Here is a 14,500-nt window from a genome sequence, read left to right on the forward strand (position 1 = left end):
CCACCCAGAGGAGGTGCCACTTAAGGTAAAGCCTGAATGCTGAAAGGAGTCAGCTTTGTGAAGAGCAGAGGAGAAAGCATTCTGGGCAGAGGGAAGAGCATGTACAAAGGCCCTGGGGTGGGGAAGACCTCGGCATTATCACAAAACCAAAAAAGGAAAAGTAATAAGTTACTTTATTGTAATTTCTGTGGCTGCAATGCAGTGAGCAAGGGAATTTGTGGCATGGAAGGATGCTAGGTTGGCAGGAGCCAGCTCAAACAGGCTCCTGGCAAGGAGGTGGTTCTTTAGCCTCAAAGCCATTGATATTCTAAGCAGGGGAGAGATGGGACACAATGTATAATTTACAAAGATGATGCTGGCTGCTGTGTACAGAGTAGCCTGTGGGGAAACAGCAGGCAGACCTATGGGGAAACAAGCAGGGAGAGGGGCAGGCAGAGGCAAGGGTGATTTTGGAGGTAGAAATAAGACATCTTGTGGAGGGATTGGATGTGAATCCAGGCAATTCCTTCATTTCTGGCCTGAACATCTAGATGGGCAGAGGTGCCCTTTACTGTAAAGGGGATGCCCTGGAGAGAACAGGTTTTGGGGTGAGAACAGGAGTTCGAAGGAGGGGGGAGGTAGCAAGGAGCCGGAAGGGCAGTCCAGAGAGGAATGGCATACATAAGGTCAGATATGACATGTCTCCTGGCTGCTTCTCTGTAAGTGAGGAGAGGCCTGGGGGCCATGTGGACCCTCAGACCCTCCTCATCCTCCCTCCAGGTATGAGGCTAGGTTCCAGCAGAAGCTCCTTGAATACACAGACTCCAACAACATTGCCTCCCTCTTCCTCACCGCTGCCAACAGATGGCTAGAAGTCCGCATGGCAAGTGCCACCCCCCTCCCACCCCGGGCCCCGGGAAAGGGGCTTCTGATAGGACGGTGGAGCCAGAGCAAGGGCCAAACATGGACCAGAGGGCAGGAAAAGAGGATGGAATACCAGCTTGTGTGTGCATACAGGGTGGGCACCGAGCCCTCCTGCTTCTCCCAGCCCCGGCAGCCCTCCTGGTGTCTGACCGGAGCCTCCTCTTCCCCGTCACTGCCTGGGGGCTTGTGTACCTGGGGTGTGTGCCAGTAGCCAGAACAGTTGTGTGTTGAACTGTGATGAGTGTGTGTCTGAAGTGGCTCATATGACCTGTGTGGGCCAGCTGGTGGGGCGTGCATGTTCAGGCATGTGCAGATGGGTAGGGGGAGCAGCGTAAGCTGTGTGCACACGTTGTCTCCTGGGGCTCCAGCCTTCCAGGCCTCCTGGGTGTCTGATGACGTGCAGGTGTGTAGCTGGGCTGGGGTAGAGTCTCTGGTGAGCCACCCTCTGCCCTGAAAGGAGTGAGGTGGGTGGGGGGACACTGTGGCTGTGGCTTCAACCCCTGAGGGCCCAGACCGGCTCCCCTCCCTCCACAGGAGTACATTGGTGCATGTGTGGTCCTCATCGCAGCCGTGACCTCCATCTCCAACTCCCTGCACAGGGACCTCTCTGCTGGCCTGGTGGGCCTGGGCCTCACCTATGCCCTAATGGTGAGTGGCAGCAGACTAGGGCAGGGGAGGGCTCAGATACCAGCAGTTGGGGAATCTCAGGCACCTTCCCCAACTCAGACACCCTTCAGGCCTTACCCCAAGCTACCATGAGTCCAATGCGGGATGGACCATGTGGGCAGGAGGGCTAACCCAGGACTGGAGCCCCAGACAGGTGGTGGGTAAGGATCCACATTCATTACAACCCTCTGGTGCCTCCAGGGAGGGCCCACCCTGAACAGTCAGCAGAAGGCATTGAGGACCTTTGGCCCCTCAGCTGTAAGACGAGGCATCCCAGTGGCCAGGGTTGAGCCGAGTGACCACTGACTCCCCACAGGTCTCCAACTACCTCAACTGGATGGTGAGGAACCTAGCAGACATGGAGATCCAGCTGGGAGCTGTGAAACGCATCCATGGGCTGCTGAAAACCGAAGCGGAGAGCTACGAGGGACTGCTAGGTGAGGGGCCAGAGGAGAGGGCATGCCAGGGGAGAGGCCCGGAGGAGGGGCATGTCCGGCTTGAGGCGGCCACAAGCAAGGCTGGGGTAGGCTGGCCCTCCTGGATACCAGCTGCGGCTCCCATGTGCTGCCTGACCCCCGGCCTGGCCCTCAGCACCCTCGCTGATCCCGAAGAACTGGCCGGACCAAGGGAAGATCCAGATCCAGAACCTGAGTGTGCGCTATGACAGCTCCCTGAAGCCAGTGCTGAAGCATGTCAACGCCCTCATCTCCCCAGGACAGAAGGTCAGTGGGCTGGCAGGACATAGGGCTGGAGGGCCTCACAGAGTCACCTCATGGCCCCCCGGGGCCTTCCAGGGCTCACACCCAGTCAGACGCCCCAGTCTCCAGCCTGGGCTCCTCACATCGACAAGGCTCAGGCCACCTTTCCCCCACCCCCTCTTCCTTCTCCTTCTGCTGCCCTCACCCACTAAGGAGATGGACACTCCAGACTCCCCTGGCTTAAAGGGCTTTTGTCAGAGCCCCCCTGCAAATGGCCAGGGGCTCTACCAGGGCACTGCCCCCTGAGTTTCAGAGCAGGTCATAGGGGCAGAGAGGGAGGCTGCACTTGTCCTGGGGAGGGAGCCCCTGCCTGGCCCTCTGACCCAACTCTCTGATTCCCTCCTCGCTCCCCCTCTGCTCTGACGCTGCCCCTCTCCTTCTGTCTCTTTGTCTCTGCCTCTCTGTCTTTGGCTGTGACTGTCCGTCTCATTATCTAGGACCTTTAGGTGTACCTCTGTCCCTGCCTCTGGCTCCTCCCATCTGTCCCTGCCTCTCGCATCCTTCTCTGTCACCATCTCTGTCTTTGTACTCATCCCTTATTGTCATTTCTGTGGGTACCCATGGGCCAGGAAGCAAGTGGGTCAGAGATGACTGTAGTTTAAGGTGGGGCACCCAGATACATCCTTGCATACCACACCCAGACGCCCCATGCCCCCCTACCATACCTGTGCACACAGAGTATGTACGAGCGCCCCCGGCATTTCCCCTGCAGCCGCATACCAGGCACAGCAAGACCTACGCCCAAGCCCAGGAAAATGGTCCCTGTGGGAGGCCCCTCTAGACCCCTCTAGACTGTAGGAAGCAAGCCCAAACTTTGGCCCGGGCCCGGCCAAAAAAGAAACTGGTCAGAAAGCCAGGACAAAAGAGATGCTGTGACCTCCAATGCCTGCGTACCCCCCAGCTACTCACAGTGTACCTGCTCCTCTCTCCAGATTGGGATCTGTGGCCGCACAGGCAGCGGGAAGTCCTCCTTCTCTCTTGCCTTCTTCCGCATGGTGGACATGTTCGAAGGTGAGTTGTATGACAGGCACCCCATGTGTACCTACAGCCGCCAGATGGGAACTCAGTCCTGGTGTGTGGTCAGATGTCATAGGAGGCCCAGCAATCACTGCCCCCCACCCCCGCATCCTCCATGGGACCCATATCCCAGGCTGACCCTGCCCCCAGCACCACCAACTCCCTCACTCCCTGGTGCCCCACCTGAGACACTGTCCCCACACAGGGCGTATCATCATCGACGGCATCGACATCGCCAAACTGCCGCTGCACACCCTGCGCTCACGCCTCTCTATCATCCTGCAGGACCCCGTCCTCTTCAGTGGCACCATCCGGTGAGCCCCACCACTCCACCAAGCCCACCCCGGGCCCAGGCCCCGCACCTTGGATCTGGAGCATAGAGAGGAGGGGGGTGGGTAAGGCCAGGAGCGCCCGGCTGGGTACCCAGCATCCTGGGCAGGAAGCCCTGCTCAGGCTCTGGGCACTATGGGCTGACCTGGTCCCTCACAGTTTTACCCCCGTGCCGTGCTTTTTCCCCGTTAGGCCTAGGCAGGCACTGGTGGGGGTAGCCTAACCATCAGGCTGGGAATACTTTCCTCCACCCACTCACCAGCTGGCTGCCGCCTGCCAGCCAGGCCCCAGAGGCGATCGGTTCTGGCTCCCTGTTCCCTTCACCAGCCTCACTCTCTGCCAGTCCCCAGGGACGGAGCCAGGCCCCCTGCTCCCTTCCCTAAGGGGACTTTCTGTGTCACCCTCCAGATTTAACCTGGACCCGGAGAAGAAGTGCTCTGACAGCACGCTGTGGGAGGCCCTGGAGATAGCCCAGCTGAAGCTGGTGGTGAAGGCGCTGCCGGGAGGCCTGGGTAACTATTCATGCTGGAGCAGCCGGAGGCACGCAAGGACGTCTGGATGGGCTAGGAGGCAAAACTCACACCCATGTTTTTGGTTTGCCCAGAGTTTAGTTTAGAAACCATTTAGTTTTACCTTTTACTTTATGGGAGCTCAGAGAGGTCAAGTGAGTTGTCCCAGGCCACACAACTGGTCAATTCAGGGGCTAGCTCCTCCCGCAGGGCTGAGGGGGGACAGCTGTGAGACACAGCTTGCAAGTTCATCATATCATGGCAGTGCATTCAGCCCTGCCTGCCCCGTCCACCTGCCTGCCCAGTTCTGCCCCAAGGAAGGAGAGGACAGACTGGGAAATCACAGGTACAGGTCACTCTTCAAGGCTGCAGGGAAGACCCTGCCCCCACCCCAGATGTCAGCAGAGCCTCGGTGTATTCGCTACAACCCCTGGGGCAGTGGGGGCTGGCCAAGCCTTGGCTTCAGAGAATCACTCCACCAATGCCCACACACATGCGGCACATACACAGTGCACAAGCTCCCTCCTGGAACTGCCTGGGGCCACAGCAGTGCAAACCTGCAGAGGGAGCTCTTCTCCTTGAAAATCCACACAGAGAGCATCTGTGTCATTGGATAAGGCACAGCAACCCTGGGCACACCTGTCCTCATGACATATGCCTGCATATCTGCCCCGGGCATACATTTTCCAACATTCCCCAAGCCATGCCATCTACTAAACTCCTAATGCGAGATTAACTCAGCCCTGCTCCTCCCCCCTCACCCGGGGCTGTTTTCAGATGCCATCATCACTGAAGGTGGGGAGAATTTCAGTCAGGGTCAGAGGCAACTGTTCTGCCTGGCTCGGGCCTTCGTGCGAAAGACCAGCATCTTCATCATGGACGAAGCCACGGCTTCCATTGACATGGCCACGGTCAGTCCTGAGCACATAAATGGGGTGGGGTCTTGGAGACAGTTTTCATGGGGTGTTAGGGTGAAATTTGCAAGAAGTGGTCCTGAAGCTCAAGTGGTCTTTAACATCAAGGGCCATTTGTGGCAGAAAAGGCAAAGGACTGGGGGACCCTGATTCTAGTCAGTCTTAAGACATGTTTATAGTGTCCGTACACACAAGCTGCACACAGACCCACAGAGACTTCACACTCATCACCCGCCACACAGCACAGCCAGACATACAGCACACATACGTGCACAGAGCTGAGCCCCCAACAGGTTGAGCCCAGCTCCTGAATGCTAGAACTTGGTTGGTCTTGGGAGACAAGGACCAGACAGAGGGAGTGGTGGGCTACTGGGATCACATGGGAGCTGGACCATAAACCTGGGCCCCACATCCCCAAAGTCAGGCCAGACCCCATCCACTAGGCAGATGAGCCAACAGCTGTCGCTCCCACCTGGCAGGAAAACATCCTCCAGAAGGTGGTGATGACGGCCTTCGCAGACCGCACTGTGGTCACCATCGCGGTAAGGGGCCCCTTGTTGGGGTTTTGGGAAGCACCCAGAGAGAAGACTGGACTCTTGAGGCTGCCATCAGAGGACAGCCACTGGGCTCACACCCGGGCCTGGTCATCAAGAGAGGACCCTGGAGTAATACAGAGCAAAGAGTCTGGAGGGCTTGTGGGGAAACCGCATTGTAGGATGTGGAGTGTGGGAGGATTTGCACCTGCACTTCTTCAGATCCTCTCTCTTTCTCCAGGTTCCAAGGCCCCGTGAGCTAGGCTAGGGTTACTGCTCCATAGGAAGTGGAGGTTGGGGTGTGGGGCAGTCCTGAGTCTTGAAGCCTAGAGGTGAGGGCAGAGCTGAGATTTGGTAAGGGAAGGGGGGTATCATTAGTGGACAGAGGGCTTGGAGTCACAGCCACCCCAGGAAAAGGCAGTGGCCACAGAGATGGGACATTCCATCCACAGGCCTCCTCCTCCAAACTGCAGGAGGGATACCCCCAGCTGCCCCTTCTTTGTCCCCCCCCACCCTGACCGGCCCCCTCCTGCCCCACCCAGCACCGTGTGCACACCATCCTGAGCGCAGACTTGGTGATTGTCCTGAAACGTGGCGCCATCCTTGAGTTCGACGAGCCAGAGAAGCTGCTCAGCCGGAAGGACAGCGTCTTCGCCTCGTTTGTCCGTGCAGACAAGTGACCTGCTGGAGCCCAAGTGCTGGCCCATACCCCGCCCTGCCCCTGCCTCCTGCCTGGGCTTTCTCACTGTACAATCACTTGTAAATAAAGAGATTGGTTATTTCCTACCGGAGGCCTTGAGTCTGATGGGCAGGAACCAGGAGTCTGGACCAGCCTGGGGTCCAGTGGAGCCAGCCTGCCTGGCATCAGGCAGACCTGAAGCTGTGTTAGTGTCGGCAAAAGTGTATTTCCTTATCTGTGAAAAGAAGGTTGTATTAGTCTGCTCAGGTTGCCATAACAAAATAGCAGACTAGGAGACTTAAACAGCAGAGTTTTTTCTGACAGTTCTGGAGCCTGGAAGTCCAAGATCAAGGTGTCATAAGTTTGCTTTCTCCTGAGGACTTAGTTACCTCTGCACAGGTCCTATATCCAAATACTGTCACACTGGGGGGCTTCAACATATGAATTTAGGGCATTAACAAATGGATTTAGGGGGTGGGACACAATTCAGTCCATAACAACAGTTATAGCATTTTTGTGATTATCTCATCAGACTAAGTGGTCCCCTTCTTTCTCACTTTATTTCTTGGATTAAAATTGTGGGGTACCCTGAATTGGTACTATTTGCAATACAGATGACAGGAATCCAACTCAAAGTGGCTTAAACAAAAACTGGAATGTATTGCCCTAAATGACGGAGAAGGCCAGGAAGTGTACTTCCTTCAAGCATGGCTGGATCCACGTGTTTGACATCAGGAATATGTCTCCATTTCTGGGTTCCATCTTCCTCTCCCTCCCTGATGACAAATGGCCACTAGCTCCTCCAGCATAGACCCTATCCCTCTGAAAGAGAAATGCTTTTTCCCAATCGTTCCAGCAAAAATCTTGGGAGCAAATCTCAATGGACCAACTTAGGTCATACCCCCACCTCCACCCAAACACTGTGGCCAGAGGGCTAGGATACACTGACTGGCTATGCTTGGATCACATGACTCCATCTGTGTCCCCCATATAGAGGCATTCAGAATGGGAGAAGGGTGGTCCTTCAGAGGGAATCACAGTGCATATACCACAAGTCGGCCAGGTGTTGGCCAGAGTTGCTGAGGCCCAGACACTGGGGAGACCAAAACAACAGATATCCTTTGCTTCTATCAGCATCATGAAACAGGAGTACAGGGGCGCCTGGGTGGTTCAGTCGGTTGGGCGGCTGACTTCGGCTCGGGTCATGATCTCGCGGTCTGTGAGTTTGAGCCCCGCGACAGGCTCTGTGCAGACAGCTCAGAGCCTGGAGCCTGTTTCAGATTCTGTGTCTCCCTCGCTCTGACCCTCCCCTGTTCATGCTCTGTCTCTCTCTGTCTCAAAAATAAATGTTAGGGGCGCCTGGGTGGCGCAGTCGGTTAAGCGTCCGACTTCAGCTAGGTCACGATCTCGCGGTCCGTGAGTTCGAGCCCCGCGTCAGGCTCTGGGCTGATGGCTTGGAGACTGGAGCCTGTTTCCGATTCTGTGTCTCCCTCTCTCTCTGCCCCATCCCCATTCATGCTATGTCTCTCTCTGTCCCAAAAATAAATAAAAAACGTTGAAAAAAAATTAAAAAAAAAAAAACAAAACAAAAATAAATGTTAAAAAATTAAAAAAAAAAAAAAAAAACAGGAGTACATACCTGCCCTCAGTCAAGAAATGGCAGGTCCTCGTTTACATATCATAGTATTATCATTCATATGTTGCCTTCAGTACTGTCTATACCAGGCTCTGGGTGTAGACCCAAGAGTCTTGGGCCTGTGTCCCTCTTGGTTGCAAGGGCGTCAGAGCAATGTAAGGAAAACCCACCAGTCACTGGAAAGAGGCCCAATACAGACCTTTTGGATATTCCAGGAGCCAGAGGGGATCAGGAAGTGAGAGCTCTGTAAGGCTTAGCAGACTGCCTAGGGGAGGCAAGATTTGAGTTGGGCGTGAGAGGGGTGGGACTTGGACTGGCAGAGTTAGAGGAAACGGCCCATAGGGCAGGGGGAGGGAGCATAAGATCAGGGAGCCTTAAATGCCAGGAAAAGGAGTCTGGAATAAGCCTATGAACACAAGGGAAGTAGAAAAGGGTTTTGAGTGAAAAAGGAACCTGACAAGTGTAGTATTTGGAGGAGATGTGTATGAGGAGGTGCAGGATGGAGCAGGGCAAGAGGCTGAGCTCTTTGGGTAAGCATCTCACCTTCCTGGAAAGGGTGGAGCAGATAATAGCTGAGGCCTTAGGGCCATACTATGAGGCAGGGCTTTGCCTTTCTAGTTCTAGGATGTCTCTGGGGGCCTAGCAGCTCCCTCCACTGAAGGGCCTCCCAAGAGCAGAGCCTGAGGAGGGAGATTTCCATCCCTGGCCTCACCTTGCACCCACCACACCCCAAGGGATTGAAGGGAGGTAGCAGGGGTGGGGTAAGGTCCACACTGGAGTCTCGCAGGATGCCCAAGGCCATTCTGGCCCAAACCCCTCCATAGTATCCTTGATGGTCTGCCAACTTTGACTTGGATACTCCAAAGACATGGGTCATCTCTGGTTATTAGAACTGACTTTTCCATATGTGACATCACAGCCCGCCCCTGTTCCACTCAGTGTCTATACTGGTTCCATACTTTAGACCACACAGAACTACTATCATTGAACCCCTGGAGTTTCTGCAATAGTGCCCAAACTCCCTAGGAGGTGCTCCATGGCTCCTTTTCTGGTGGCTGAGTGGCTGGTTTCCTGTGTAACCCTGTCTCATTGAGCTCCCCACTCTGATCATCCTATTCTCCCCTCCCCACCCTAGGCACTGCATCTCTGTTAATATAGCCCAAGCTCACACTTACCCTGAGTAGCAGTGTTCACTCTGCCTGCAGGTGAGTATGAGAGAAAAAGGAACACTCATTATGCAAATTACAATCTGCCCCACTGTGGCCCATATCCCCACTGTCTCCATCTTTCCATCCCTGCCTCAAGCCCCCACTCCAACAATTGGACACACATGGGTCAGGGTTCCATAAAGATCTGAGCCCCAGAGAGGGGACAGGGCCATTACTGTCCCCAACAGACCTGGAAGGCTTTCTGTCCCAGCTGAGAACTGGGGTTCCCCACGTGAAGCCCAAGCCACAGGGCAATCCGAAGCTGATGCCTGCAGTAGAAGCACCACTCGTGTTCAGGTCAAGAGCTTGAATCCCCCAGTTCCCAAACCAGCCCGAATACAGGCCCTCAGACCCAGGTTCCTCCCACTACCTAAGGTATAAGAAACAAGGCTGCAGGTGTAAGCAGGTGTAAAGCAAGTGTTGATAGCTCAAATTCTCTTTAAAATACAGGGGTTTAGTGGGGTGTCTGGGTGGCCCAGCCAGTTAAGCATCCGACTCTTGATTTCAGCTCAGGTCATGATCTCACAGTTGGTGAAATTGAGCCCCATGTAGGGCTCTGCGCTGACAGCATGGAGCCTGCTTGAAGTTCTCTCTCTTCCTCTTTCTCTGCCCCTTCCCTGCTTGCACCCCCTCTCAAAATAAATAAATAAACATTAAAAAATACAGGGGTGTAGTTGTGGGATAATTAAGAAGAGGCAACCACCCAGGCTTCTGGGCTGCAGCACCCAGCATCCCCTGAAGTGGAGGTGAAACTGCGCTCCTACACCTACTAGTAAGGTGCATTATTTTCTGGGGAGGGAGTCCGTGGCTTTCATCAAATTCTCAAAGGATCCATGACTTAGAAAAGATTAAGAGCATCCCCAAAGAGAAGAAGCAGTCAGTAGAGAAATCCTCGGGCCACTTAATATCTCCCGGTCACCAGGCTGGTGACACAGCCCCTCAGTGCCTTCTTTCCCTGGGAATCCGCAAAGCCCAATCCTGCAGGAGGTGTGGGTATTGGCCCAACTAAGAATGGGAAAATTGGAAGAGGAAAGTCAAGGCGTTTAGGGGCTGCAGTCCTCAGACTGAAAGGCGGGTCGCGACTCCCCTGTGTGTCCCCGCTTGGTCAGGAAGAATCTCTTTTGGTCCATCTGATTGGGCAAACCCCCAAAACTAGACTGTGAATCTGGAACAGGAAGGCGGGGCGTGGCGGGGGTGTGAACGGCGAGGGGCGGGGCTTGATCCTGTGCCCGCCCCTCCTCCAGCTCAGGAATAGGTCGGGCTCCCCCTGGCGGCCCCGGGTCCCCACTCCACTCCTCCGGCTCCCCAGCCCTCAATCTTCTGCCCCCACCTAGCACAGGTCGGTCTCAGTGGACCAACAGACACACGGACAGACGGACGAGAGGACCACCCGCTGGGACGCCTGGGCGGCCGGAAGGGCGGAGAGGCGACGGCTGCGGCTTGAGGAGCAGGAGCAGGTGCTGCGGCGACGAGCGGGCGGGGCAGGACGGAGCGGAGCGCCGGGCGGGGGCGCGGCGCGGGCTTGCGTGGGGCCGGCGGGGAGCGGAGAGGCCGCGACTCTGAGTGAGCTGTGCCAGGTTGCGCTGGGGGCGAGGGGATCTGGAGTGGAGTCCAGTGGGGTTAGTGACTCCGGAGGGCGCGGGATCCCAAGGAGACGGAAAGGACAAGCGCTTGGAGGGAGATCCCGAACAGCCGCGAGGGGGGGGTGGGGGGGTGGGGAGGGCAACGGAAGGTGAGGTAGAAAGGGGAGCATACGTGGAGGCCGGACTGGGGGTCGTCAGAATATGAAACTGGAGCTTCGAAGGGGGCCGGGAGCAGAAATGGGTAAGGCAAGAGAAACGGTGGGGGTTGTGCGAGGTCTGGTGAGTTGGTAAGATCCGGAGGTGTTAAGTTCCAAGATAGAGGAGGTGGGTTGAGAAGGAAGGCTGGGTGAGGAGAAGGAGTCTTAGGGGGAGCCCAGGGTGGTCAGCGGTGGAAGAGAGTTGAGCTGAGATCCAGAACAAGGTGGGGAACAGGCCGGGTAGGGGACTCACTAGGCAATGGGCAGGGGGCGCTGAGGTGTGAGGCTGGTTTAAAGAAGCAGGGTTGCCAGGTGGAAGTGAGGATGAGTCTGGTTGGGGAGGCATCTCAGAAGTGACACCAGCACAGATTAAGGGTGGTCCCCAGGTGGAAGGGTGCCCAGGGAGGAAACCCCACAGTGAGGCCTAAGACTTGGTCAGGAGGGTGCCCTCCATGGGGGAAGCCTCTCCCCGGTGGTTGCTGGAGCCATGCTGTCCCGGAAAGGCATCATCCCTGAGGAGTATGTACTGACACGGCTAGCAGAGGACCCCGCGGAGCCCCGGTACCGCGCCCGGGAGCGGAGGGCCCGCTTCGTGTCCAAGAACGGCAATTGCAACGTAGCCCACAAGAACATCAGGGAGCAGGGCCGATTCCTGCAGGACGTATTCACCACACTGGTGGACCTCAAGTGGCCACACACGCTGCTCATCTTTACCATGTCCTTCCTGTGCAGCTGGCTGCTCTTTGCCATGGTCTGGTGGCTCATCGCCTTCGCTCACGGTGACCTAGCCCCTGGCGAGGGCGCTGCCGTGCCCTGTGTCACCAGCATCCACTCTTTTTCGTCTGCCTTCCTTTTCTCCATTGAGGTCCAGGTGACCATTGGTTTCGGTGGGCGCATGGTGACTGAGGAGTGCCCGCTGGCCATCTTGATCCTCATTGTGCAGAACATCGTGGGGCTCATGATCAATGCCATCATGCTGGGCTGCATCTTCATGAAGACTGCCCAGGCCCACCGGCGGGCCGAGACCCTCATCTTCAGCAAGCATGCTGTCATCGCCGTGCGCCATGGCCGTCTCTGCTTCATGCTGCGCGTGGGTGACCTCCGCAAAAGCATGATCATCAGCGCCACCATCCACATGCAGGTGGTGCGCAAGACCACCAGCCCCGAGGGTGAAGTGGTGCCCCTCCACCAGGTGGACATCCCCATGGAGAACGGTGTGGGTGGCAACAGCATCTTCCTGGTGGCTCCTCTCATCATCTACCATGTCATCGATGCCAACAGTCCACTCTACGACCTGGCGCCCAGTGACCTGCATCACCATCAAGACCTCGAGATCATTGTCATTCTCGAAGGCGTGGTGGAAACCACAGGCATCACCACCCAGGCCCGCACCTCCTACCTGGCTGACGAGATCCTCTGGGGCCAGCGCTTTGTACCCATCGTGGCGGAAGAGGACGGCCGCTACTCCGTGGACTACTCCAAATTCGGCAACACCATCAAAGTGCCGACACCACTCTGCACAGCTCGCCAGCTTGATGAGGACCGCACCCTGCTGGACGCCGTGACCCTCGCCTCTGCCCGCGGCCCTCTGCGCAAGCGCAGTGTGGCTGTGGCCAAGGCCAAACCCAAATTTAGCATCTCTCCGGATGCCCTGTCCTGAGCCATGGTCCCTTGGGCCCCCACACTGCATGTGTGCACAGAGGCAGTGTAGTATGGTATGTAGAGTGGACATGGTATGGGCCCCTTGGCGGGGCCAGGATCTGGTGTGAGGCTGGGCCCTCTTCAGCTCAGCCTCCCCTCCTGCTGTTAGCCCGTGGCGTTACAAGGCACTTGTCACTACGCTATTTCTGGCCTCAACAGGAGACTGTACTGGGTTATTTTTGTCTCTGCTCCTCCCAGCCCCAGCTCAGGACCGGCTCACCCCCCACCCTCTCCCTCCTCCCCAGACTGGGGAAGCTGTGGGAAGTGCTGGACCCTCAAGTTGGGTCTCTGTACAGTCGTGCATCCCCATGATCAATTGACCACAAGCTGGACAGATGGGTGGGGAAGAACAGTCCCCAGGTTGGCAACCTGCTGCTCTGTTTCTGTGACCCCAAGAGATGAATGGCCACTCTTGTTCCCTGAAAAAGTGGTGGCTTAATGGGTGGGCCCTGCCAGCTGGAGAGGGCAGTCAATGAAGGAGCACATTCCAGCTGGAGGATTGGAGGTGTGGAACCTGCACAGACAGGGAAAGGCTGAGGCTGACAGGGCTCCCCTCCCCGGGGCAGACTCAGGCAGGGAGGAAATGGTGTGAGGACACTCAGCTATGCCGAGCTCTGCTCAGGCTCAGGAAAGAGGAGATGGGCTCCTGTGCCCTCGCTCTTTGCCCTGACACCAAGGCTTCAGTGGTGAGGGGCTGCGGTTCCTGCCCACCCCCATTCTGCCCCTGCCCTGGGAGGCTGAGGTGGGCTGGAGCAGACAGTGGCATGCTAAGCAGAAAGAGGCTGAAGAGAGGGGGTCCTGGACCCACCATACAGATTGAGCTCTGGTCCTGGCTCCCCACGGGTGGCTATCGCTCACTCTGTCTGTCCAGTGGGTGGCCGTGGAGGGTCTTTGGATTGGAAAAGGAGATGTTGGAAAGCTCAGGATGGTGGCGATGAGCAAGGTTGCTGAGGCAAAGAGGCCCTTGGTCCTCATGGGCTTGATCCCAAGTGGCACTCTTGAAGCAGTGCTGCGTATACTTGCCCAGGATTCTGCCTTCTCTGTTGTCAACAAAACTTCCCTACACTCTGGGCTGCTCTTGCGGGGGGGGGGGGGGGGGGGGGAGGCATGCTGCTGGACAGGGAGGGTAGGGGCTGGCAGGTGCCAGCCCACATTCCAAAGGTGCCACAGATCCTAGCCAGGAGGCCAGGCAAAGGACTTGGGGCTGACCCTTGTCACCCAGTTCGGAGAGACTTTTACTTTTCTGCCTCAGGTAGTCCAGCCCTGCCAGCCTGTCTGACCATCTGAGTCTCGGAGCACCTACCAGGCTTATAGCCCTGGGCCCTGCGTCCACTTCCAGCAATATGCTGGAAGGCTGGATGGTCAGGGCAAGAGGTGGGGACGTCATATGCATTAGTTACAGGCACCTCGGAGATAATCGAGGGTTCGGTTCCAGACCACCACAATAAAGCAAATATTGCGATAAAGAGTCAAATAAATTTTTTGGTTTCCTAGTGCATATAAAAGTTATGTTTACACTGTACTGTAGTCTGTTAAGTGTGCAATAGCATTATGTCTAAAAAAACAATGTACATACCTTAATTAAAAAATATTTTATGGCTGAAAAGTATTAACTGTCATCTGAGCTTTCAGGGAGTCGTAACCTTTTTGCTTGAGGGTGTTGCCTTGATGTTGATGGCTGCTGACTGATTGGGGCGGTGGTTGCTGGAGGTTGGGGTGGCTGTGGCAATTTGATAAGACAACAGTGAAGTATGCTGCACTGACTGACTCTTCCCTTTAGGAACGATTTCTCTGTAGCATGCGATGCTGTGTGATAGCATTTCACCCACAGAACTTCTTTCATAATTCAGAGTCAGCCCTCTTAAA

At 56.1% G+C, this 14,500-nt stretch overlaps 2 protein-coding genes across 7 annotated transcripts in view; both read left to right on the forward strand.

Annotated features, from left to right (window-relative positions):
* Positions 1-6,410, forward strand: part of ABCC8 (ATP binding cassette subfamily C member 8) — a 77,214-nt gene extending 70,804 nt beyond the window's left edge. For all 6 annotated transcript variants that reach the window (XM_060606145.2, XM_060606147.2, XM_060606150.2 and 3 more), the window contains 10 exons: positions 760-862; positions 1,438-1,551; positions 1,886-2,006; positions 2,161-2,291; positions 3,260-3,338; positions 3,550-3,658; positions 4,083-4,186; positions 4,961-5,094; positions 5,577-5,639; positions 6,173-6,410. In XM_060606145.2, the coding sequence (XP_060462128.1) occupies positions 760-862; positions 1,438-1,551; positions 1,886-2,006; positions 2,161-2,291; positions 3,260-3,338; positions 3,550-3,658; positions 4,083-4,186; positions 4,961-5,094; positions 5,577-5,639; positions 6,173-6,310 (1,096 nt within the window). In that variant the 3' untranslated portion in view covers positions 6,311-6,410. The remainder of the gene's footprint in view (positions 1-759; positions 863-1,437; positions 1,552-1,885; positions 2,007-2,160; positions 2,292-3,259; positions 3,339-3,549; positions 3,659-4,082; positions 4,187-4,960; positions 5,095-5,576; positions 5,640-6,172) is intronic.
* Positions 6,411-9,852: 3,442 nt separating this feature from the next.
* On the forward strand, positions 9,853-14,243 carry KCNJ11 (potassium inwardly rectifying channel subfamily J member 11). Its single transcript, XM_060606144.3, has one exon. The coding sequence runs from the start codon at positions 11,421-11,423 to the stop codon at positions 12,591-12,593; it is 1,173 nt and encodes a 390-aa protein (XP_060462127.1). The 5' UTR covers positions 9,853-11,420; the 3' UTR covers positions 12,594-14,243.
* The last annotated feature ends 257 nt before the right edge of the window (positions 14,244-14,500 follow it).

Source organism: Panthera onca, chromosome D1, assembly GCF_046562875.1.
Source record: "Panthera onca isolate mPanOnc1 chromosome D1, mPanOnc1 haplotype 2, whole genome shotgun sequence".
In the NCBI taxonomy this organism is placed as follows: domain Eukaryota; kingdom Metazoa; phylum Chordata; class Mammalia; order Carnivora; family Felidae; genus Panthera; species Panthera onca.